This window comes from Cotesia glomerata, linkage group LG4 (genome assembly GCF_020080835.1).
Source record: "Cotesia glomerata isolate CgM1 linkage group LG4, MPM_Cglom_v2.3, whole genome shotgun sequence".
Taxonomy (NCBI): domain Eukaryota; kingdom Metazoa; phylum Arthropoda; class Insecta; order Hymenoptera; family Braconidae; genus Cotesia; species Cotesia glomerata.
In genome coordinates this window covers 2,481,908-2,509,413 of record NC_058161.1, presented here as the reverse complement: position 1 = coordinate 2,509,413, position 27,506 = coordinate 2,481,908, and the positions used below count along the sequence as shown (strand labels likewise).

Here is a 27,506-nt window from a genome sequence, read left to right as displayed (position 1 = left end):
CTTCGAATAAATTCAATTATTAATAGTTAACAAATCCTTCTATCAGTGTAATTTTTTGCCGACTTTGGGTGATAAATTTAAAAATTTACGAATTTTTGTCCGCTCATACGACCGATAAAAATGTATTTCATGTTTGGAAACTTTTTTATTACAAGGTTAAATAGCTTTCAACATTTTAACAGAATTTTCTTTCATACTCAGGCTTTTTTGTTCAATTTTTAGAGCGCTAATGGAAAAGTTTTTTTAACTTTTGATAAATTATTAAAGCAGGTTATTTAAAAGAAATGAACTTGTAAGTAATAGAGTAAATTTTTGGAGTTAATTGGAAATTAGAAAGAGAAAAGATCAAATACTTGGTCCTTTTTTTTTTTTTTTTTTTATTAAAAGCTTGTCGTGGATCTTTGAACTCTCTAGCCGACGAGGGGATAAAATTATGAGTGTCTAAATATTATTGTGTGGGGAATGTTAATCTGACAGCTTAAGTTACTTAGATTGATTACATAGGCTTAATAGTACGATTTGTAAGCAGTAGAAATAGCGGTAATACTTTATCTGGATCAAATTTATCGGAAAAAAATAACAACTGATATTTTTCATGGAGAAAAGTTATTTTATATTTAAGGGAATTAATTTAGAATTTTTTTTTAAATTTAAAAAGATTTTATTGTAATAATAACACTAATACTAAACTAAATAATGACGAAATTATTTGAAAGATCAAATTTTTAACATTTAATAATTTTTAAAAATGAAACATAATTGATATTTAAATTTGCAAATTTAAATTTAAATTAAAGACAGTATCAATTTTTATTTGAAACTTTTTTTAAAATTATAACATATTAAATCTTTTATTTTCTATCTTAAATTATATTGCAATAATTATTAATTGAAAATGCAACAATTCAAATTTTTTTAGTTGAATCCTGCAAATGTCCATAAATACAAATAATTAACTACAATTAATATTGTGGATAAGTTTCAGTACAGAGACTTAAATAATTATCTACAAAGTACCAAACATATAATTGTTTTTTTAATTTTTAAATAAAAAAATCAACTATTGATAAAATAAAAACTTAAAATTCCACTAAGAAAAATGATTAATTATTTAATAGTAAATTGTCTGGTACTTTCAGTATCATAACTAATATATAATAAATTGGATAATTAAAATTTTGAAAAGAAAAAAACCATTAAATGATATTTTTATGAAAAATTTGATAATTTTTTAAAATTTCGTTTTAAACAGGATTTCTTTAATTTAATTAATTTTTATCCGAAATGTAATTATTTCGTTTATTTAATTACTTTTAATATTTTTGATCAATTTATAAAAATTTCAATTTTCAAAAATTATTTTTTACCGAAAAAATTTTTTAAGTATACGTCAAAGTGCAAAAAAAGAAGAAAATTAGTTAAAAAATGACTGAAGTTCATAATTCTTTACCGTGAACCCTTTTTAAATGATTTTTAAGATGATGTTTGTGATAAGTCCTCCAATTTTCACAATACGGACAAATAGATTTCTTCTCTTTGCCACACTGGATCGTAATATGTCGACATAAATTTGTTTTATATTTATAGGACCGTGAGCAATTAGAGCAAGAGAAGCGACCTTTGCCAGTTTTAGAAAGATTCACAATTTTTTCAGACGTCTTCCTTCGCTTAACGGGCTTCACAAGATTTTTTGAGGGAATTTTCTCCTTATTATCTTTAGATTCGTCTCTAAATTTCACGCTTTGGTCAAGAGTTATTTCTTCAGGCTGTAAATTATTTTTCAAACAATCAAAGGAGTGTTTATCACGTTGGCGCTCGGTATTGAACGTCAAGTTGCATTTTTGAATATGACACGCGTATTTTATGCTATTTATATTCAGTTTGTTCAAATCATCGTCTTCTTTGACTGGGAAGGTTTCTTCGTGGCCTGGGAAGTCGTTGGAGCTCGTTTCCATGGTGGTTAATTCTGAAACAATTTTATTTATGGTTAATAATTGAATTTTGTTTTTTGAGGGATTAATATTCAACCATATTGATTAATAATTAATTAATTGGTAAATAATTACTCGATTATTTTTTTAATCAATTAAATTTTGTTTATTGAAAATTAAATAAGAGAAAAAATAAACAATTGGATTATTTGGTTTGGAAGACAAATTATGAATTATTTCTTCACAAGAATGAGACTTTTTAAGGAGAATTAATAAAAAAATGAAAAAACAACTTTCCGGGATATTTAATCAAATAATTAGGTTTGAAAATTGTAATTTTTACATGTAAAATGGAGATTCCACCAGCCGTGTATTTGGTTAAGAATTTAATGCAATTAACGATTTTGAAAAAAATTTTATTTTCATTAAATTTGATTGAAAAACTAATAAGCTTTCGATTAAAACAATAAAAAAGTAGCTTTCCGAACGTATTATGGAGATATTTTATATTTTTTATAAAAAATCACTCGGAACGCGTTCTTTAAAGTCTTGTATTTGACTTGGCAACACCGCTTGCGCAGTTACTCGGCGCAAAAGTAACCGCGGTTTTTTAAATGCTAGAAGATTTTAGTCATTTTAGTTAGACAGTAAACATAAATAAATTTTAAAGTTAGGGACACTCTTGCGGTGTTGTCAAGTGTATACCAGTAATTCAGAGTGCTATATTTTTTATCAGTCAATTAAATGTTAATAATTATTTAATGAATAAATTTATCGAAAATTTCCCCAAAAATGTTATTAATTAATTAAAAAATTAATTTTAAGATGCATAACAAAAGTATTTCTACGTATTATTTTTTTATAGACATTCTTTACAGTAGGAGCGTACTTGGATCTCCTTAAGGAGATCCACACAAAGTAGTCAAATTTTTAAAACTTCCTGAAAATTTGTAAATTCAATCTACATAGCCTAGTAATTAATAAAAAAATGAAAAAACAACCTTCCGGGATATTTAATCAAATAATTAGGTTTGAAAATTGTAATTTTCACATGTAAAATGAAGATTCCACCAGCCGTGTATTTGGTTAAGAATTTAATGCAATTAACGATTTTGAAAAAAATTTTATTTTCATTAAATTTGATTGAAAAACTAATAAGCTTTCGATTAAAACAATAAAAAAGTAGCTTTCCGAACGTATTATGGAGATATTTTATATTTTTTATAAAAAATCACTCGGAACGCGTTCTTTAAAGTCTTGTATTTGACTTGGCAACACCGCTTGCGCAGTTACTCGGCGCATAAGTAACCGCGGTTTTTTAAATGCTAGAAGATTTTAGTCATTTTAGTTAGACAGTAAACATAAATAAATTTTAAAGTTAGGGACACTCTTGCGGTGTTGTCAAGTGTATACCAGTAATTCAGAGTGCTATATTTTTTATCAGTCAATTAAATGTTAATAATTATTTAATGAGTAAATTTATCGGAAATTTCCCCAAAAATGTTATTAATTAATTAAAAAATTAATTTTAAGATGCATAACAAAAGTATTTCTACGTATTATTTTTTTATAGACATTCTTTACAGTAGAAGCGTACTTGGATCTCCTTAAGGAGATCCACACAAAGTAGTCAAATTTTTAAAACTTCCTGAAAATTTATAAATTCAATCTATATAGCCTAGTAATTAATAAAAAAATGAAAAAACAACTTTCCGGGATATTTAATCAAATAATTAGGTTTGAAAATTGTAATTTTCACATGTAAAATGGAGATTCCACCAGCCGTGTATTTGGTTAAGAATTTAACGCAATTAACGATTTTGAAAAAAATTTTATTTTCATTAAATTTGATTGAAAAACTAATAAGCTTTCGATTAAAACAATAAAAAAAGTACCTTTCCGAACGTATTACGGAGATATTTTATATTTTTTATGAAAAAAATCACTCGGAACTTGCGTTCTTTAAAGTCTTGTATTTGACTTGGCAACACCGCTTGCGCAGTTACTCGGCGCATAAGTAACCGCGGTTTTTTAAATGCTAGAAGATCTTAGTCATTTTAGTTAGACAGTAAACATAAATAAATTTTAAAGTTAGGGACACTCTTGCGGTGTTGTCAAATGTATACCGGTAATTCAGAGTACTATATTTTTTATCAGTCAATTAAATGTTAATAATTATTTAATGAGTAAATTTATCGTAAATTTCCTCAAAAATGTTATTAATTAATTAAAAAATTAATTTTAAGATGCATAACAAAAGTATTTCTACGTATTATTTTTTTATAGACATCCTTTACACTAGGAGGGTACTTGTAAATTTATAATTTATAATTTTACAGAATCTGAGCGCTGTGGTGTTCCAAATATCAGTTATAACGATAATGGTAGTGTCGTCAATAAGCTTCTTAGTGGTCCTGCAGTTCCCCATAATTCTGACCTCAGGACGAGCGCGTTTTATCATCGGATTGTCAGCCTCTTTGGTCCTGGGAGTTGCTGTGTCAGCTCTCGGCGGTGCACTGCCGCTCTTCATCACTGTCCTGACAATAATAGCAATCTTGCCGCGTATCAACAACAATTACTACCCGAGCATCATCGCCTTTCTTCTCGCCGGGTCCCACATTACACAGGGGATAATTTCCTGCACCGTCGACCAGCCCGCTCACGCTTGCTACCAGGTAAACACTGAGCATTAAGCTCAACAGTCAATTTATTTGCTTTTTTTATTTTTTTTACTCTCTGTACACTAGGCTACTCTTTAATAGCCTAGCTGTCAGCGCTCTGTAACGCGTGACAATCTATCGACATTTAGTCGGTCAGTCGCCAGTCTACATAAAATATTTTTTTATGTATTTAAACTAGGTTGTCGCGGATGGTGTTCTACTGCTTTCCGCTTGTCTGGCTGGAATTTATTACAGAATTTTAACCGCGCAAGCTCACAGGCAAACATTTTCAGGGACTAAAACTGTAATTGAGTCAAGGATTAAGCTTGAATGCGAAAGAGAACAACAGGAACAGTTATTATTAAGTGTAATTCCTGCTTATATTGCGGCGGAGGTAATCATTTATAATTATTTTTATTTAATTATTCATTCTTTTTAAAGGAAGAAAAAATTATGCAGTCAAAAAATTTAATTCCATAAAACTATTATTATTATTATCTATATTATTAAGATAATATGAAAAATTTTGACTGATAAATTAAGGCTGTATTTAAAAATTCTCTATCTCTAGATACATGATTAAGAAATCACCTTGTATCTTATGAAATATTGACATTTTTAAAGATATAAGCTCATCTTGATGTTACACTCATCGAGACCTTTCATTTGAGTACCCACATCAATTTTTCATATATTTTATATATTATATATATTTCATAAATACCATATATGTAAAATATATATACAAAATGCCATGTGGGTACTTAAATGAAAGGTCTCGATGAGTGTAACATCGAAATGAGTTTATCTCTTAAAAAATGTCAATAATTAAGAAATGACATTGTATCTTGTCAACTAAAGATATTTTTAAAGATATAAACTCACCTTGACATTACACTCAATGAGACCTTTCATTTGAGTACCCACATCAATTTTTCATATATTTTATATATTATATAAATTTCACAAATACCATATATGTAAAATATATAAAAAATGCCATGTGGGTACTTAAATGAAAGGTCTCGATGAGAGTAACATCGAAATGAGTTTATCTCTTAAAAAATGTCAATAATTCAGAAATGACATTGTATCTTGTCAACTAAAGATATTTTTAAAGATATAAACTCACCTTGACATTACACTCATTGAGACCTTTCATTTGAGTACCCACATCAATTTTTTATATATTTTATATATTATATATATTTCACAAATACCATATATGTAAAATATATAAAAAATGCCATGTGGGTACTTAAATGAAAGGTCTCGATGAGAGTAACATCGAAATGAGTTTATACCATAAAAAATCTCAATAATTAAAAAATGACCTTGTATTTTGTGAACTATTGACATTTTTAAAGATATAAACTCACCTTGACATTACACTCATTGAGACCTTTCATTTGAGTACCCACATCAATTTTTCATATATTTTATATATTATACATATTTCACAAATACCATATATGTAAAATATATATACAAAATGCCATGTGGGTACTTAAATGAAAGGTCTCGATGAGTGTAACATCGGAATGAACTTCCATCTTTAAAAATATCAATAATTAAGAAATTACCTTGTATCTTGTCAACTAATGACATTTTTAAAGATATAAGCTCACCCCAACATTACACTAATCAAGACCTTTCATTTGAGTACCCACATCAATTTTTCATATATTTATATATATGACATATATGTATATATGAAAAATATATCAAAAATGCATGTGGGTATTCAAATGAAAGGTCTTGATGAGTGTAACATCAGGATGAGCTTATATCTTTAAAATCATCAATATTTAAGAAAGTACAGTGCAATTTACCAAAAGTTATTATTTAATGAAGTAAAATTTTAATTTATTTTAGTTCACAAGTTACGGCAGTCACATCGTGACTGCAAGGTTGCTGCTTATTATTATTAACAAAAAAGTTTATTAAAACTTATAAATAAAATTTCTTCATAGATCTCGCGAGTACCATATACAAAATTTTATTATTCAGATGATCGATCCTCGAACTGAAAAAGTCACGTCGTTACTAAACTTTTCATTTTAGCGTGCATAAAAGCAAACTCAAAGACTTTCATTACAGGAATTTTATTCGCTTTTTACGATTTTGTGAAGCTCTTTACCGTCTCGATAATTCAATTGTGTGATCTTCATACTATATATAAGAGCATTAAAGCAATACAGCTAAGACCGTATGGAAAATTCCAATAAAAAATTAAAATGTGACACGAATGATTGATATTAGCAAATAGAAGCAAGACGTGATTGTCAGGTACTTAAAAATTTTAACATTCTCAAGATTGGACTATTATATCCAGTTTCCGATTATACTTTTCCGAGCTGACATTCTTTATCTATAAATTAAAGCGTTAACTTCTGTGACAGCCTTGAATCTCAGTACTTATTTTTTTTTTTTTTTTTTTATTAAATTTATACCATCGGAAACCAACTCACGTTCTCCGGATTTTTCATCCGTCTTCCATTTTTTTTAATTTCGTCAGGGATTTACGTCACATCGTTTCAAGTCATTAATTTTTGATTTTTCCGAATTATGCAAATTACATTAAAGTTATGGTTATTATCTTTATTTTCTTTTTCTTTATCTATGATAGAGAGATTGACCTTTTTTTAGTGATGTCATTTCTCGATAGCTGTCATGTTAAATTACCTTTAATGACCCAATCACAAAAAAGATCCGAGGTATGGGAGATATGGATCTTTGGAAGCCAGCTTCTAAGTAATAACCATCATTCTCATATACCGCACTAAAGCCTCATGGTAACATCATCCAATTACTCAACGAGCAAGTTTACAAACTAGGGGTCTAACTTGTGACAACTAGAACTAATGGTGTCTTATATCGATACTTCCAATTAATCGAATTATTATTAGTTAATTGTTCACTGTCTATAATTTTAGCTTTTCAGATTCATTTAATCGATATATACTTACGTATATATATATTAATATAACTGATCAATAAAACAATAATAATAATAAATTTTCTATTTAATAAATGATCATTATTAGTGATATTTTCGCCGAAATATTAAAGGTATGAAAAACTAATAACTAATTAGTAATAAGAATCTTTTTTTGAGAAAAATAAAAATTTTTCGTGACAAGTTTAAAATTATTTTTTTGAGGTGATGATAATAATAATAACTAGCAACCTTGCAGTCACTTTCTCAAATATTGACATTTTTAAAGATATAAGCTCATCTCGATATTACACTCATCAAGAGCTTTCATTTGAGTACCCACATGCATTTTTGATATATTTTTCATATATATATATATATAATATATAAATATATGAAAAATTGATGTGGGTACTCAAATGAAAGGTCTCGATGAGTGTGATGTGGGAGTGAGCTTATATTTTAAAAAATGTCAATAGTTCACAAGATACAATGTAATTTCTTAATTATTGAAATTTTTTAAGTTATAAACTTATTTCGATGTTACACTTATCAATACCTTTCATTTAAGTACCCACATGGAATTTTTTATATATTTTACATATATGGTAATTGTGAAATATATATAATATATAAAATATATGAAAAATTGATGTGGGTACTCAAATGAAAGGTCTCGATGAGTGTGATGTGGGAGTGAGCTTATATTTTAAAAAATGTCAATAGTTCACAAGATACAATGTAATTTCTTAATTATTGACATTTTTTAAGTTATAAACTCATTTCGATGTTACACTTATCAATACCTTTCATTTAAGTACCCACATGGAATTTTTTATATATTTTACATATATGGTAATTGTGAAATATATATAATATATAAAATATATGAAAAATTGATGTGGGTACTCAAATTAAAGGTCTCGATGAGTGTAACATCAAGATGAGCTTATACCTTCAAAAATATCATTAGTTGACAAGATACAATATAATTTCTTAATTATTGACATTTTTTAAGATATAAACTTATTTTTATGTTACACTCATCGAGACCTTTCATTTAAGTACCCACATGGAATTTTTTATATATTTTACATATACGGTAATTGTGAAATATATATAATATATATGATATATAAAATATATGAAAAATTGATGTGGGTACTCAAATGAAAGGTCTCAATGAGTGTAACATCGGGATGAGCTTATATCTTAAAAAATGTCAATATTTCACAAGATACAAGATCATTTTTGATGTATCTCGCGATAGCGCATTTTTGAATGAAGCCTAAATACTTATCATAATAAATTAACGGTGAGAATGATATGAAACCTTGAAAAGGCACAAATTCAAATCAAGACCTTTGCAATGACACTAAATTTCATTAAAAAAAACCATATGACTATCCTGGAAACAAAGTTTCCTTATTCAATTAATAATATAGATAATATTCATGCAATTAAAAAAAAACTCTTTGAGTATTTAATATTTTTCTCCCTTTGAATTATAAATAATTGCATTGAAAAATAAATTAAAATAGTAAAATAACAAAACATTATTAAATAATGAATTCTTAAAAAAAAAACTTTCCATTGTCTTTAAAAATTCCTTTCATCATAAAAAAAAAAATGATCCGATTAACCAGTAATCCTATCTATGAATTTTTATGAATGAACAAGAGACAAAGAGCACCTGGAATGAAATTCAGTCTCTAGAATTAGAACTAACGTTTGTTAAATCTTGTAATTAAATATCTTTTTCATAAATCCGTACAGAAGCGTGGGGTATAATTCGTTATATTACTACTGTTACCGTCTCAATTGTGAACACGATCGCTTCTATTCATATTACGGGCATATTATATTTAGACATGCATATATATAGTGACAAAACTAAACATAACACTAAGAGTGCATATTGAATTAATCAAACACTATTAAATGTCAGCATACACATAACACACCTGTATGCATATTAATATACATTATATAGATATATATTACTATGATAACTTGTACTAGAATCCTAGCACTCTATTACATCCAGAATTAGTCTTTAATTTACACGGTCTTTGTTACCAAATATTAACATGACAATGCACACACTTGAATTGCTGAATTGTGATGTATTTTGGTGCAGGTGAAGCGCAGCATTATGCTGAAGATGGCTGATGTGTGCCAGGAAGTCAGTAAGCACAAGCCGACACGTTTTCACGAAATGCATGTTCAACGCTTCAACAATGTCAGGTAAACTCTATTTATATATTTGTACTTATAAGTGTATATATGTGTGAAGAAACTTTCGCTAAATTACTTATACATGTCACGCATAATCCCTGTGTACATAAACTTGTATAATAGCAAACAACAACTGACAACTAAAATGTCTTCACTACAAGATTATTTATTCAATTTTACGTTCAACAAGTTCATTTATGTTTTAAATTCTTGACAAATTTAACTTTATAATAATATATAATCCTGTTTGTATTGTGATTCTGATTTTATCTAGAGTTTCCGGGGAAAATTTAGTTTTATTAAAAACTTTTCTTCTTTTTTTTTTTATTTTAACTTTGATAGAATTTAGAAGATTTAGAAATTGAGAAAAAAAATTTTAATTGTTTTTTTTTATTTTTAGCAATTTTTTTATATTTAAAATGTAATAATAAAAAATTTTTAAAAAAGTCAATTAATTTTATTTTTGAAAAATTGAAATTTTTCTTCATTTTTTTCATATTTAAAGTATAAAAATAAGAAAATTTTTTTTTATTCTGTTGATTATTATTTTTTTAAATTTAACTTTGAGATAAGATTTAGAAGATTTATAAATTGAGAAAAAAAATTTAATAGTTTTTTTTTTAGAGAATTTTTTATGCAATTTTTGATTTTTTGGAATTTTCTCGTGATTAAAGTGTAGAAATAAAAAATTTAGAAGAAAAAAATAAAAAAAAAGTCATTTAATTTTATTTTTAATTGAAAAATTAAAACTTACAAGTTTTCTTCATTTTTTCATATTTAAAATGCAAAAATAAAGTGCAAAATTGTTTTTTGATTTTTTTCGTTTTAAAAATTAAAAATAAAAAATTTAGAACAAAAAATTTAAAAAAATGTCTGTTGATTTTTATAAATTTTTGTTTTTAATTAAAAAATTGAAACTTAAAAGTTTTCTTCATTTATTTTGTATTTAAAGTGTAAAAATGAAAAATTATGTTGATTATTTTTTTTTAAATAAGAATTGACCCTTAAAATTGTTTTATTGATTATTTTTTTCGTTTTTAAACTTCAAAGTAAAAAATTTAGAGCAAAAAATTAAAAGAAATGTCATTTTTGATTTTCATATCCTTCTTTTTTAATTAAAAAATCAAAATTTAACATTATTTTTTTTTTATTCTAATTTTGATAAACTTTAAGAAAAAAAAATTATTTATATCATTTGAATTAATTGCAATATTGAGAGAAACTAAAAAGTTACTAAAAAATTTTAATTTAAAACAAAAACAACAATATTACAAATTTTTATTCTTTTTAAATAAATTTTGTTTTTTACTTTCATAAAAAAATAAAAGAAAATTAAATGTCAATTTTATGATAAAAAAAATATGATTTAGGGTTGAGAAAAAATGATCACCTAAGGCGATGTAGTAAATTTCTTTTAAAAAAACAATTTTTTTCTTTTAAGTTAAGAAGCTAAGCATAAAAAAAATTTATAACAAAATGAATCTTTATTAAGTAGCAATAAATTTTTTTCTAGCATACTGTACGCAGATATCGTTAACTTCACTCCACTTTCGGAGCAATTATCAGCGTCGGATCTTGTAAAAACTTTGAACGAACTCTTTGGAAGATTTGATCAAATAGCTCAGGTATGTACACAGTAAAATATAATATAATAATGGTTGTAATTACAATTGATTTACCAGATACGGGCTAGAGAAAAGAATAAAAAAATAAAATTCTTCAGATAATGATATTTGGAGGGTAGAATAAGACCGAATATTTTATTGAAATAGAAAGGAAATATCGAGTTGGGATGTACTTCAGCCCGAGGATTGAGAATTGGATTTTCCTGGGGTATAGAATGGCTTTTTTGTTTATTCACTCCACCTACATATACACTCATTTTATTGGATTGGATTTAGACAGACAATTCCGTTTTGTCAAAATTTAATTGTAGGCTAGGTTGAATCTATTTTTCGGACCATTAATAAAACCTGATGTTTTAAAAGATTGTAAACTATTGGGAATTATGTAGCTTCATTGATTATTTTCATGACACTAAATATTCTTTTATTTTGAAAAAGAGTATGAGAGTTGAGTAGTAAGATAATGTTGCGTGAGGGTGGAACTAAATAAATCACCCAGTCGATTTAAGATACTGGAGATCGAAAATAAAGTCAAGGAGACCGGAAGTTCTTATGTTACTTCTATGTATTTAACTAAATTTTAGAATTATGGGTTAAAAGCATTATTATTATTATTATTATTATTATTATTCATTTTTAAAACAATTTAATAATTTGTATATTGAATTTTAATAATAATAATAACAATAATAATAATAAATAATAAATAATAAATAATAAAATTTTGGAACAAGTTATTGTTATTATTATTATTATTATTCATTTTTAAAACAATTTAAAAAACCCATAATTATTATTATTATTATTATTATTAAAATTCAATATACAAATTATTAAATTGTTTTAAAAATGAATAATAATAATAATAATAATAATAATAATAATAATAATAATAATAATAATAATAATAATAATAATAATAATAATAATAACTTGTTCCAAAATTTTATCATTATTTATTATTATTATTATTATTATTATTATTATTATTATTATTATTAAAATTGAATATACAAATTATTAAATTGTTTTAAAAATGAATAATAATAATAATAATAATAATAATAATAATAATAATAATAATAATAATAATAAATAATAAAATTTTGGAACAAGTTATTGTTATTATTATTATTATTATTATTATTATTATTAAAAAAAAATTTTTTTCATTTAATTAAAAAAATTTTAAACTTGTGCTAGGAATAAAAATTTAAATTAATTAGCAATTCATGAAATTGAAGATAGAATAAAATATTGCAATGTTATTAAAAATATGTTAGCAATTTTATTACATCTATATTTAATTACAGACTTACTGTAAAAAAAGAAAAAAAAATAATAAATTGAATGTAAAGGAAAAATTTTGTTAATTAAAGTGGATTAAAGCAACAGTCACTCCCATTTAATAAATAAAATTACATGTCTACCTTAGAATCAATACGCATATGAATATGACTGTGAATGAATGTTTATAGTCGGTCTATAGACACTTAGATATTCAGAGGAAAATACCTCAAACAAATTCATTTAATTCCTCAGCTACTGAATTAGGATATTGCAAAAATACCTTCTTGTGTCAAGTAGTTGTTATTTGTTTCAATTAAGTATTTTTAGATGCTAAATTTTATTTGAATAAATTCATATTTATAGTTTAAATTCTTTGGTAAAGCTTCCGCTGACCGGTTATTAGCTCATAGATTATTCTAGGTATTTTAGTCAGCAATTCAATAGTTTAAGTCTATTTTGAAATTTTATTTTGAATATTAAATCAAAAATAAATAATTACTAGCAACTTTGCAGTCACTATGTGACTGCCGTGACTTGTGAATTATAAATAAATAAAATTTTGCTTTATTGAATGACTTTTGTTAAATTGCACTCTACTTTCTTAAATATTGACGTTTTTAAAGATATAAGCTCATCCCGATGTTACACTCATCAAGAGCATTCATTTGAGTACCCACATGCATTTTGATATATTTTTCATATATACATATATATAATATACATAAATATATGAAAAATTGATGTGGGTACTCAAATGAAAGGTCTCGATGAGTGTAATATTAAGATGAGCTTATGTCTTCAAAAACATCATTAGTTGACAAGATACAATGTCATTTCTTAATTATTGACATTTTTTACGATATAAACTCATTTCGATGTTACACTCATCGAGACCTTTCATTTAAGTACCCACATGTATTTTTGATATATTTTACATATATGGTATTTGTGAAATATATATAATATATAAAATATATGAAAAATTGATGTGGGTACTCAAATGAAAGGTCTCGATGAGTGTAATATTAAGATGAGCTTATGTCTTCAAAAATATCATTAGTTGACAAGATACAATGTCATTTCTTAATTATTGACATTTTTTACGATATAAACTCATTTCGATGTTACGTTCACAAGATACAAGGTGATTTCTTAATTATTGACATTTTCTAAGATATAAACTCATTTTGACATTACACTCATCGAGACCTTTCATTTAAGTACCCACATGTATTTTTGATATATTTTACATATATGGTATTTGTGAAATATATATAATATATAAAATATATGAAAAATTGATGTGGGTACTCAAATGAAAGGTCTCGATGAGTGTAATATTAAGATGAGCTTATGTCTTCAAAAATATCATTAGTTGACAAGATACAATGTCATTTCTTAATTATTGACATTTTTTACGATATAAACTCATTTCGATGTTACGTTCACAAGATACAAGGTGATTTCTTAATTATTGACATTTTCTAAGATATAAACTCATTTTGACATTACACTCATCGAGACCTTTCATTTAAGTACCCACATGTATTTTTGATATATTTTACATATATGGTATTTGTGAAATATATATAATATATAAAATATATGAAAAATTGATGTGGGTACTCAAATGAAAGGTCTCGATGAGTGTAATATTAAGATGAGCTTATGTCTTCAAAAATATCATTAGTTGACAAGATACAATGTCATTTCTTAATTATTGACATTTTTTACGATATAAACTCATTTCGATGTTACGTTCACAAGATACAAGGTGATTTCTTAATTATTGACATTTTCTAAGATATAAACTCATTTTGACATTACACTCATCGAGACCTTTCATTTAAGTACCCACATGTATTTTTGATATATTTTACATATATGGTATTTGTGAAATATATATAATATATAAAATATATGAAATTGATGGTAAATGAAAGGTCTCGATGAGTGTAATATTAAGATGAGCTTATGTCTTCAAAAATATCATTAGTTGACAAGATACAATGTCATTTCTTAATTATAGAAATTTTTTACGATATTAACTCATTTCGATGTTACACTCATCGAGACCTTTCATTTAAGTACCCACATGTATTTTTGATATATTTTACATATATGGTATTTGTGAAATATATATAATATATAAAATATATGAAAAATTGATGTGGGTACTCAAATGAAAGGTCTCGATGAATGTAACATCGGGATGAGCTTATATCTTTAAAAATGTCAATAATTCACAAGATACAAGGTAATTTCTTAATTATTTACATTTTTTAAGATATAAACTCATTTCGACGTTACACTCATCGAGACCTTTCATTTGAGTACCCATATGGCATTTATTTATATATTTTACACTAGCCGTTCCCGCCCGCCCGCTTCGCTGGGCGAATTATAAAAGGAAATCAATTAAATTTTATATTTCATTTTTATTTTTATTTATTTAAATTTTTATTATTATCCTTTTTTTTTTTTTATTTTTGTATGAACATAAATATGCCCCGTGGATAGAATTGTAAGCATCGATACTGTTTTGACTTGCACAGATTCCAAATTCCATCGAATTAGCCAGTTCCTTTTGTCCATTTGATTTTTCTAGCTAATATTCATTATAACTTTCGATGTGCAATGACTATAATATTTCCGTGGCTTTCTTACAAAATTTAATAATCATTGATACGAAGAAAAAAAGTTGAAATGAGCATTAAAGTTTTAGTTAAAGTAATTGCAGGTCTCATAAGTGAAGTTGAAATCTGCTTAGCTTAAAGGGCGACAAATTTTCTGTTAACTAAAATTTTCTCCATGACATCAATTTTTCATAAAAAATCAATTTAACATGTTTTTTACGAATTATATTCCAATAAGTAGCCAAATTTATTTTTCACATATATAGTTTTTGGAAAATGCATTCATTTTAATCTGTTACAATCCCACGATCCCGCAATAAGAACAATTTATAAGTCATGTAATCAGCAAAAATAGCATGTATGTAAAATTCTTAGTCCTTTGACTGAATTACTACATGTAATGTTAAGTTTTAGAAAACTTACAATGACTTTTTTCCCGCTTCTAAAGAGCCGTTTGTTGTAAGGAAATTTTTAGTAAATGTTATTGAAACTCAATAAACATGACCTAAATTTGATCTTTCAAAAAGTCCTAGTTTATACACAATAATATTTTTAGTAGATTTCATAGAAATCTCACTGTGTTATTTCATGGAACCAATTATTATAACCAAACACACGATCAGCATATAAATATAAATTTTCAACACTTAGTTCACCAGACAATAATTAGCTTCTTTCTTCAACTTTTTTTTAATGACACACTGATAGAAGGATTTGTTTATAGTTAAAAATATTTGTTAATATTTAACAAATGATTTATTAGAGACCACTTTTTAGTCCTTAACAAATATTTCTTAGTATTTAAAAAGATTTATTAATATTTAATAAATGAATATCTGATTTATTAAATACAAACAAATCATTTTAAATACTAAGAAATATTTGTTTGATACTAAAAAATGGTCTCTAATAAATGATTTGTTAACTATTAACAAATATTTTTTTAATACAAATAAATCCTTCTATCAGTGCATTAGATCAATCAAATATTAAGGTTATGTAATAAAAACAAAAGAAAATCGTATTAAAAACAAATGAATGAAAAATGAGTCATTAGTTTTTATTAGTGGGAAAAAATGTATACAAAAATTAATCGTAAAAAAAATGAGAAAGGGTTGATAAAATCCAAAAATAAGTAGCCTTTAATCATCTATGAAAAATTCTGCGTCGAATGGTAGCAGTCCCATCCCGATAGCTTCAGTAGTTTTGACGTTAAATTTAGTCAAAGGAACCCTATTTTGCTTATATATGTATATTTTCCACCCACGCGTCTGCCCATGCATGGGTAGATCAAACTTAATTCTAAAAAAAGAAACGTAATACAAATTATTTCCTTTTATGCTGATAAATAAACAAACGAATTGAAGAAAAATGCTCGTCTTTTGTTTTTATCGGCGGGAAAAAATGTTTATTAAAGTTAAACAGAAATAAAATGGTGAAGGATTGATGGAATTCGAAAAATAAGTAGCCTATAACCATCTACAATTCATTCTGCGTCGAATGGTCCTAGTCCCATGTCAATACGTTCAGTAGTTTTTGCGTGATTGACGGTCTACGAAACCCACTTTCATTATATATGTATAGATATATGGTAATTCTGAAATATATGTAATATATAAAATATGTGAAAAATTGATGTGGGTACTCAAATGAAAGGTCTCGATGAGTGTAATGTCGGGATGAGCTTATATCTTTAAAAATGTCAATAGTTCACAAAATACAAGGTGATTTCTTAATTATTGACATTTTTTAAGAAATAAACTCATTTCGATGTTACACTCATCGAGACCTTTCATTTAAGTACCCACATGTATTTTTGATATATTTTACATATATGGTATTTGTGAAATATATATAATATATAAAATATATGAAAAATTGATGTGGGTACTCAAATGAAAGGTCTCGATGAATGTAACATCGGGATGAGCTTATATCTTTAAAAATGTCAATAATTCACAAGATACAAGGTGATTTCTTAATTATTGACATTTTTTAAGAAATAAACTCATTTCGATGTTACACTCATCGAGACCTTTCATTTGAGTACCCACATGGCATTTTTTATATATTTTACATATATGATATTTGTGAAATATATATAATATATAAAATATATGAAAAATTGATGTGGGTACTCAAATGAAAGGTCTCGATGAGTGTAATGTCGGGATGAGCTTATATCTTTAAAAATGTCAATAGTTCACAAGATACAAGGTAATTTCTTAATTATGTATCTAGAGATAGAGAATTTTTTAATGCAGCCTAAATATTTATCATTATTTTGTTAAAACGAAAAAAATTTCTTCAAAAGTTTGAAAGAATTTTTTTAATTATTTTTAATATTAATAATAATAAAATTTTTATTCTAACAAAAGATCTCATAATTGCTCGATTTGTCCATTAAATTCAATAAAGATAACTAATCTCAATAATTAAATAATCCATCAAATTCATCATAGTTAATAAAAAAAGCGCATCAATAAATCATAGAAGAAATAGATAAAATAAAAATGATAAAGGATTCCTATTGACTGGATGTAACAAGTGAACCGAGGGATAAAGAAACAAGGTTCCCTTGTCCTGAGATAACGCCTCAGATAATCGAGGGTAGAGGAATAAACTCAGAATTTACTATAAACAAAAAAGTATCTGAGAATGAATCTCGGCGACCCTTGGAGTCCACACCGGCAAAACATTGTAAGCAATCAAACGAAAGCGATGAAACTAAAGATTCCGAAGAAGAAAATAAAGCTTATATCCCTGAGCTTTAGTTTTATTTATTTTACACTCTTCGGTAAAGATTCTACTCATTATTATTACGATTGTTATCAACATTACCATCACACACTTTTATTTTATTTTCTGCAATTAAAAATCGATTACTAATTCAATGTTACACTTACACCTTAAAGATAATAAGTATAAGTGTTATTTATATCCAACCAGCAGATCAACAAAATTAAAAGACATAAAAAGTTAGTAAGAACTTTAAAAAAAGTAGATCTCATTTAACTTATTTCATTTTCCTTCTTTTATTTTTTACCTCATTTTTTTCTTCACCTTACTTTTATACTTCTCAAAGTCGCTTAAACTTTATTTTTACAACCATTTTGTTCTCTCGTTTTAATTAAAATTTTATCTAATTATTATTAATAATTAAATTTCATTTTTTTTGTATAAAAAATAGATAGAAAAAAAATTTTTTTAATCTTAAATTTAATCGAAAGACGATTAAAGCATCAAAAGAAAATTAATCCACGAAAATTCAATCAAAGGCAAAGGGAATAAATTACTAATTCCGGAAATTACATGTATGGATTAATGTCTATTTATTCTTCAATACATGTGTTTACACACATGTATACTGTATGATAGAAAAAGTTAATCATGCTGATGCGGAGTAGTCACGAAACAAGCCCTTTAATTATTTAATAAGACTTTCCAACGTTTGAAATACGTTCACGAGATAATTATTAATGCATACTCGATCGAACTAACTACCGGTTTACTCTTCAATTATATTTATCTTTATCTTGTACTAATATTGATTTATTAGTAATAATAATAATGAAATTTTTATAAGAATTTATGTTGTTTTTTATAACTATTTATTTTTAATCAAAAGAATAATAATAATAACTAGCAACTTTGCAGTCACTACGTGACTGCCGTGACTTGTGAACTATAAATAAATAAAATTTTAATTTATTAAATAATGACTTTTGCTCAATTGCACTGGACTTTCTTAACTATTGACGTTTTTAAAGATATAAGCTCATCCCGATGTTACACTCATCAAGAGCTTTCATTTGATTACCTACATGCATTTTTGATATATTTTTCATACATACATATATATAAATATATGAAATATATGAAAAATTGATGTGGGTACTCAAATGAAAGGTCTCGATGAGTGTAATATCAAGATGAGCTTATGTCTTCAAAAATATCATTATTTGACAAGATACAATGTCATTTCTTAATTATTGACATTTTTAAAGATATAAACTCATTTCGATGTTACACTCATCGAGACCTTTCATTTAACCCTTCGTAGGTAGCGTGTCTTTTCCGAACTAAGTCGGTCGCATGGTGAGCGCTCCGCCGCCGTGTTAAAACGTACGCGCTGTTGCCAAATGTAAACTAATACTATTTCCTTGTGAGATAAAGTATTTTTTCAATGTTTTATGATTAAATATAATTTTACTTTTATATTTTATCATAAATTTAATTGAATAACAAAATTTTTTTTTATTTTTATCACATGTGATTAAATTTAACATCTAAGACCAGATTATAAAATTATAATATGACATTAAATCTAGCTGTCACTTAAAAATTTTTTAATTTTTTTTAACAAACAAATTTTTTCAAAAAAATTATTTTTAACAAATTGCATCTTTAATTTTTTAAAACGTCTGAATGTCAATTTTTTTTATAATTATTTTTTGTCATAATTTATTTGCTACAAAAATTCTTAAAATTATCAAATATCCGCTAAATTAATTATCATTAATTAATTATCATTAAGACTAGCCGACACAATCTTTGTAGAGGGGTGTGCTATTCCTTATAGTAGCACTGTAAAATACCTTGGGGTGACTATAGATAGTACTCTCTCATGGGAGAATCAAGTAACAAATGTGTGCAATCGCGCTATGAGTATTCTAGCACAACTAAAAATAAACAATGAAATATTTAGTGAAAGTTTACGTATTAAGCTAGTATCTACTTTAATAATTCCTCTCTTTGATTATTGTTGTGCGGCGTATACGAATATGTCAAACAAATTATTATTAAAGATGCAGCGTAAATTGAATTCATGTGTTAGATTTATCTATAAAGTACCAAAATATGAACATGTTACTCCATATTTCAAAAAGTTAGGTTGGCTAAAGCTTGCAGCGAGAAGAGATTATTTCATTGCTTGTCTGTTTTATAAGGAAATCCGACTAAATTATCGGCAGCTATTCGGCTCAAAACTAGACTTTTTGCCTGTAGCACTGCGTAGAGGTGATGTCCGACAAGACTATCTTCGTATACCGCAGGCTAATTGTGTCATGTATGATAATTCATTCTTAATTCATGGCATACGTATCTGGAATGCAGTGCCAGCTGAGACTGTGGCTGTAGATAATTTGGTTGAATTTAAAAATGCTTGCTTCAATCACTTTTTTGAACATGACAATTAACAATTGCAATCTTTATTTTGGATCTTATTTAAATATTTTTTCTTGTAGAATTATTATGACTTTAAATTAAGTTATTTGTTTGTATTAAATAATCTATTTGGATTTTATAACATTTGAAATTAAATCTAATTGCAAACCTTTAATTAGTTAAGTAATCTTGTAACCTATGTAAACCAATGTAATTTAAATATTGATGGCTTTGAGGGAGCTTAGGTTCCAGAGCCAAATAAATTTTTTATCTATCTATCTATCTATCTATCATAATTAGAATTAAATTCCATCAAAAAAAAATAATTTGAAAAATTGGCATCCATTGTTATTTTTTTTTTTTTTTTTAATTCGTTCACCTGAAATTTTTTTGTTTTTTCATTATTTAAATAATTAGTAATATATAAAGCCAGACATCTGTTAATTTTAGTATGATCTATTATAAAATAATTTATTTACCAATTGTATTATTATTACTATTTTTATATAAATAATATTTAATATGAGTGTAATTATTACAGTATTTTGAACAAATCACAAGTTATAATGTAAACAGTGAAACTAACCTCAAACATTACTTTATTTTTGTACCTCACATGCGGTAAAACAGATTGAAATAGTGGCGGTAACGACATTTGGCAACAGCGCAGTTAGAAAATCTCCCGGAGGCTCACTCGCACCGGGCGGCATAGCGCCGCCCGGTTCCGAAAATTGATTTTTTAAGTTATTTCGTAAATATTTTTATGCTTTTTGATAACGTCACGATTTTTAGAAAGGTTAAAAGAATGCACTTAATTTTTTTCAAAATTATCAATGAACTCAATTTCGAGAAAAAAAAAAAAATGCCGAAAAGGCGGCGCCGCGCTCATTATGCGACCTACGAAGGGTTAAGTACCCACATGGCATTTTTTATATATTTTACATATATTGTATTTGTAAAATATATATATAATGTATAAAATATATAAAAAATTGATGTGGGTACTCAAATGAAAGGTCTCGATGAGTGTAATGTCGGGGTGAGCTTATATCTTCAAAAATATCATTATTTGACCAGATACAATGTCATTTCTTAATTATTGACATTTTTTAAGATATAAACTCATTTCGATGTTACACTCATCGAGATCTTTCATTTGAGTACCCACATGCATTTTGATATATTTTTCATACATACATATATATAAATAAATGAAATATGTGAAAAATTGATGTGGGTACTCAAATGAAAGGTCTCGATGAGTGTAATATCAAGATGAGCTTATGTCTTCAAAAATATCATTATTTGACAAGATACAATGTCATTTCTTAATTATTGACATTTTTTAAGATATAAACTCATTTCGATGTTACACTCATCGAGACCTTTCATTTAAGTACCCACATGGCATTTTTTATATATTTTACATATATGGTATTTATGAAATATATATATAATATATAAAATATATGAAAAATTGATGTGGGTACTCAAATGAAAGGTCTCGATAAGTGTAACATCAAGATGAGCTTATATCTTTAAAAATGTAAATAATTCACAAAATACAAAGTCATTTCTTAATTATTGACATTTTTTAAGATATAAACTCATTTCGATGTTACACTCATCGAGACCTTTCATTTAAGTACCCACATGGCATTTTTTATATATTTTACATATATGGTATTTATGAAATATATATATATAATATATAAAATGTATGAAAAATTGATGTGGGTACTCAAATGAAAGGTCTCGATAAGTGTAACATCAAGACGAGCTTATATCTTTAAAAATGTAAATAATTCACAAGATACAAGGTAGTTTCTTAATTATGTATCTAGAGAGCGCATTTTCGAATGCAGCCTAAATACTTATCATAAATTGATTACCGGAGAGATAAATTTTTTAAAGTTATTATTATTGTTTTTATTAATAGTTAATAATTTTTATAATTATTTAATAATAACAATATTATTGTTTGATTGTTAATTAGGCAAATCAATGCATGAGGATCAAGATTCTAGGTGATTGCTACTACTGTGTTTCTGGTCTACCAATTTCTAGGCCAAATCACGCCATTAGTTGTGTCAACATGGGCCTGCAAATGATTGAAGCCATTAGGTATACATCAAAGTTCAATTATTACATGCAATAATTATCTAAAAAGAAACCCCGACAAACTAGAAATCGATAAACACAACCAACAACTAACAAACTAACAAACAACTTGCAACTGATACTTATCACTTCTATTATTATTATTAATAATAATACTTACAAGAGTAAAACTAGTGCTTGCAAGAAAAAGAAGAAGAAGAAGAGTTAATAAAAATTAAAGTCAGTACTTTCAACCGCTGCACACTCGGTACTTTACGTCAAGATATATTTAAAACTTGGGACAGGGTGACTTTTCAAGAGACATTAACTCCCTCGGTGAAATGAAAGCAAAGAATTGTAAAAAAGTAACGCTACATTTTACTATTTTCTGCGTCGGCTTTCCGCAATATATTTCCACTTGTTTAGCGAGTGGCGTTTAAATAAAATAAGTACTTTTGATGACGGCTGCCCTCACAATTATACTCAGACTTTTATTCAGTTATTTAATACCATTTGTCACAGACGCGCTTAAATAAAATAAAATTTATTTTATTTTGGTAATAAATTGTCGGGATTTAAATTTAATTTGCTGTTTATGATCTATAAATAATTATGATAGTAATTTATATTGTATTTGTGTGGCTCATAGATTTGTACGAGAAGCTACGGGATTCAACGTTGATATGAGAATAGGAATTCATACCGGAAACGTTTTATGCGGCGTCCTTGGACTAAGGAAATGGCAGTTTGACGTTTGGAGTGACGATGTCACTCTTGCAAATCATATGGAAAGTGGAGGATTACCTGGGTAATTTATTTTATTTTTTTTTTTTGATTAATTTCAAATTTATTTTTTAAAAATTTAAAATATTTATTCTTAATATTATCATAAAAAATAATTTTAAAAAACCTTTTAGACTTTTTAATAAAAGTTTTTTTGTTTAAATTAATATTTTATCTAAAATATTGAAGATACGAAAAAATTGACACTTTACAATAATAATAATTTTAAAAAATTCTTTTAAATTTGACAATAAAAATTTGTCATTGTTTTTTTTTTTTAATTTTATATTCTGTTTAAAAGATTGAAGATACAAAAAAATTGACATTTTTTCATATTTTTGATATTTTAGTTCAAAATAATAACAATAATTTTAAAAAATCTTTTTAAATTTGACAACAAAAATTTGTCATTGTTTTTTTTTTTTTATTTAATATTCTGTCTAAAAAATTGATGTTTTTTTTTTTTGAGAATTTAATTTCCGACAAAAAAGGTCTCATCATTTTTTCGTATTTTTGATATTTCACCCAAAATAATAATAATTTTAAAAATTCCTTTAAAATTTGACAATAAAAATTTGTCATTGTTCTTTTTTTTTTAATTTAATATTCTGTCTAAAAAATTAAATTAAAGATACTATAGTTGCTACTTTGGCCAAAATAACAATAATAATAAAATTTGAAACATGAAACTAAAAAACTTTGAAATTTTTCAATAAAATTTTTTTATTTTTTATTTAAATTTAATATTCTGTCTAAAAAATTAACGATACAAAAAAATTGATGATTTTTTCATATTTTTGAAATTTTTCACCGAAATAATAATAATTTTAAAAAATCCTTTTAAATTTGACAATAAAAATTTATAATTGTTTTTGTTTAATTTATTATTATGTCTAAAATATTAAAGATACGAAAAAATTGATAAGGACTTTTTTTTTCATAGAAAATTTAATTTTCTACAAAAAAGGTATCATTTTTTCATATTTTTGATATTTCGCTCAAAATAATAATAATTTTTTAAAATTCTTTAAAATTTGGCAATAAAAATTTGTAATTGTTTTTTTTAATTTAATATTCTGTCTAAAAAATTAAAGATAGTATTTTGATATTTTGACCAAAATAACAATAATAATAAAATTTGAAGCATGATACTAAAAAAATTTGAAATTCGTCAATAAAATTTTTGTATTTTTTATTTAAATTTAATATTTTGTCCAAAAAATCAAAGATATTAATGGAAAAAATTGATAAGGACTCTGTTTTTATAAAGAATTAAATTTCCTACAAAAAAAATCTCTTATTAATTTTTCATATTTTTGATAATTCAGCCAAAATAATTTATTGAATAAAAAATTTATTTTATTATTAGTACTATAATTGCTAATTATAATTTTTTTTTCTTTTCAGACGAGTCCATGTAACAAAAGCAACATTAGACCAATTAGAAAACCGTTTTGAAGTAGAACCAGGGAATGGAGAATCGCGGGATAGTTATCTAGCGGATCATAAAATAGAAACTTTTTTAATAATCCCTCTAAAGGTAAATTTTTATTACCCAATTTATCCTACAATAATAATTCGCGCACATTAAAATGATTGAGAGCCCCGAAAAAAAAATTATTAGATTATAACATGAGTCACGAAGCTAATTTAATATTTTATTTTGTTTATTATTCCAGAAAAAAACCGAAGAAAGCGAGCTGGAAAATGGAAAGCTATCGGGAGTTAAATCTGCCCCCACTCGCTCTCGACCCGGCAGCAAAATGACTAAATATGTCGAGTGTTGGGGTGCTGATAAACCTTTTGCAAACATTGCTGAATCTACACTTGCAAAAAATATCGGCTTAACTGTAAGTTATTATTATTTCAAATTATAAATTTATCAATTGTCAATAATTATTTTATATTTTACAGAGTATCGCGATGATCGAATCTAATTTTTTGACTAATGACTCTAATTGTTGCAATATGAAGTAAGTAATTACTAATTACCTAAAAAATAAATATCAATATTTATAATTTATAATAATAATTTTTTTTTTTTTTTTTTTATTAAATACAGACAATGCTGGGGAAATAATGAAGGAATGTCATCAACAACTTACTGGTTTAGGGATAAAAGTCAAGAGACACAGTACCGAGATCAAAGGGATGATCAATATCCTTGGTATGTCATCGCGTCTAATGTTTTGTATCTTACTATGTTTTGCATTCAGATAATTTATTCACCAAGGTAATTATTAATTTAAATATTTTGTCAGTTGGGGTTTTATTAAGTTTATACATTTTAATATATATTATCAAGAGAATAATTAAGAAATGACCTTGTATCTCTTGAATTATTGACATTTTTAAAGATATAAGCTCATCCCGATGTTACACTTATCAAGACCTTTCATTTGAGTACCCACATCAATTTTTCATATATTTATATATATTATATATATATATATATATATATATATATATATATATATATATATATATATATATATATATATCAAAAATGCATGTGGGTGCTCAAATGAAAGCTCCTGATGAGTGTAACATCAGGATGAGCTTATAACTTAAGAATTGTCAATAATTAAGAAATGACATTGTATTTTGTCAACTAATGATATTTTTTAAGATATAAGCTCATTCCGATGTTACAATTATCAAGACCTTTCATTTGAGTACCCACATCAATTTTTCATATATTTATATATATTATATATATGTATATATGAAAAATATATCAAAAATGCATGTGGGTACTCAAATGAAAGCTTCTGATGAGTGTAACATCAGGATGAGCTTATATCTTTAAAAACTTTAATAGTAAAAAAAGTACAGTGTAATTTAATAAAAGTCATTATTTAATAAAGCAAAATTTTATTTATTTTTAGTTCCCAAGCCACGGCAGTCACATGGTGACTGCAAAGTTGCTAGTATTAATTATTTTTATTTATTATAACGTACAAAAAATATTTTAATAAAAACTTTAAAAAAACTCCAATTGACTGTAAAAAAAAAAAATAAATAAATATAAAATAAAAAAAAAAAAGATAAAGTACCTCTTTTTAAATATTAGGAGCATAACAATATACGGGTGTTTCGGAGCAGGACTTATCTCCCTGACGATGTTCTCTGGGATTTCATGGTACGCTGATAAAACCAGCGACAGCTCCAATGATCACGATCACCCGACTGTTTTGAGCCGAGGGATTAGAATCACGGTTTATCTCATCACGGCAGTTCTTGCGATCGCTTCGGCTCTTATTTCTCTCATTGATTTTAATGCTGACGGCAATATCGCGCCTAACAATGTGAGTGTTTAAATTAATTTTTCAATCAAATTAATTTATTAATTTATTAATAACAATAACAAAATAAGCCAAAAGTATTAACCTTTCAGTACCCGCGCTCTGAGATTTTTACTCATGCTCGGTTTCAATCTCAATTATATATTTATTTAAATTCAATTGAAAATTTTTTTATCTTTCTATAATTTAATATTTTCATAATTTATGCAATAAAAACATCAAATTTGTTTAGAAAAAATTTTTTCTCACGGCGAGAGTATTTAAGGTGCTTAAGTAAGAGTATGAAGTTAGTCAATAGTCAAAACTCGCAAAAAAGTGAAACCTAATTCCTTATTGGTCAAAATAAAGGCGCGCGCATAGCGCGCTATTTAAATTTCTAGTGCTTAAAAATTCGGCTGCCTACGGCGTGGATCGGCTTTTTTCGGTAAGCGCTCCGCCGTTATATTTATATCATATGTTAATTAAAAATGTGAGATTTTTTCTCACGAAGTATAGATACTATCTATAGTATCTATAGTATCTATACTTGGTGTTTTTTCTCATGGCGAGAGTAATATAAAGAAGGTGAGCCGAATAACGTGGGTACTGAAGTGTTAATTAAGGTAGTTGCTGCGTGATAGGCATTTCAACAGAAAGTCATGAAATTTTTTTTCATCGAAAGATAAATATATTAATAATTCACTACCAAAATTTCAGATCAATTGACCGCACCATTTTTGAGTAATTAATTTTCGAAATTGTCTTTTACACGTAGAGGTATAGAGAGATGGTAAAGTTAGTATGAAATCTTGCGTACCACTCGAGTGGGCCAAAGATTTCATACTAACTTTACCA

General features: G+C 25.9%; 2 protein-coding genes across 4 annotated transcripts in view; one reads left to right on the top strand and one right to left on the bottom strand.

The window, feature by feature from the left end:
- LOC123264131 (adenylate cyclase type 2) overlaps nt 1–27,506 on the top strand; it is a 66,484-nt gene that overhangs the window by 23,050 nt on the left and 15,928 nt on the right. For both annotated transcript variants that reach the window (XM_044727268.1, XM_044727269.1), the window contains 11 exons: nt 4,271–4,606; nt 4,791–4,985; nt 9,670–9,776; nt 11,281–11,392; nt 22,481–22,608; nt 23,234–23,392; nt 24,775–24,907; nt 25,047–25,217; nt 25,282–25,340; nt 25,430–25,600; nt 26,441–26,675. In XM_044727268.1, the coding sequence (XP_044583203.1) occupies nt 4,271–4,606; nt 4,791–4,985; nt 9,670–9,776; nt 11,281–11,392; nt 22,481–22,608; nt 23,234–23,392; nt 24,775–24,907; nt 25,047–25,217; nt 25,282–25,340; nt 25,430–25,600; nt 26,441–26,675 (1,806 nt within the window). The remainder of the gene's footprint in view (nt 1–4,270; nt 4,607–4,790; nt 4,986–9,669; nt 9,777–11,280; nt 11,393–22,480; nt 22,609–23,233; nt 23,393–24,774; nt 24,908–25,046; nt 25,218–25,281; nt 25,341–25,429; nt 25,601–26,440; nt 26,676–27,506) is intronic.
- Nucleotides 1,374–26,508, bottom strand: LOC123264138 (MDS1 and EVI1 complex locus protein EVI1-A-like). 2 transcript variants are annotated; one of them, XM_044727287.1, is made up of 2 exons: nt 26,424–26,508; nt 1,374–1,966 (listed from the first exon to the last, which is right to left on the bottom strand). In XM_044727287.1, exon 2 carries the CDS (start codon nt 1,953–1,955, stop codon nt 1,437–1,439), a length of 519 nt encoding a protein of 172 aa, XP_044583222.1. In that variant the 5' UTR covers nt 1,956–1,966; nt 26,424–26,508; the 3' UTR covers nt 1,374–1,436. The 2 variants fall into 2 exon arrangements, with proteins under 2 accessions (XP_044583222.1, XP_044583221.1); XM_044727286.1 differs by lacking the exon at nt 26,424–26,508 and adding an exon at nt 9,494–9,674.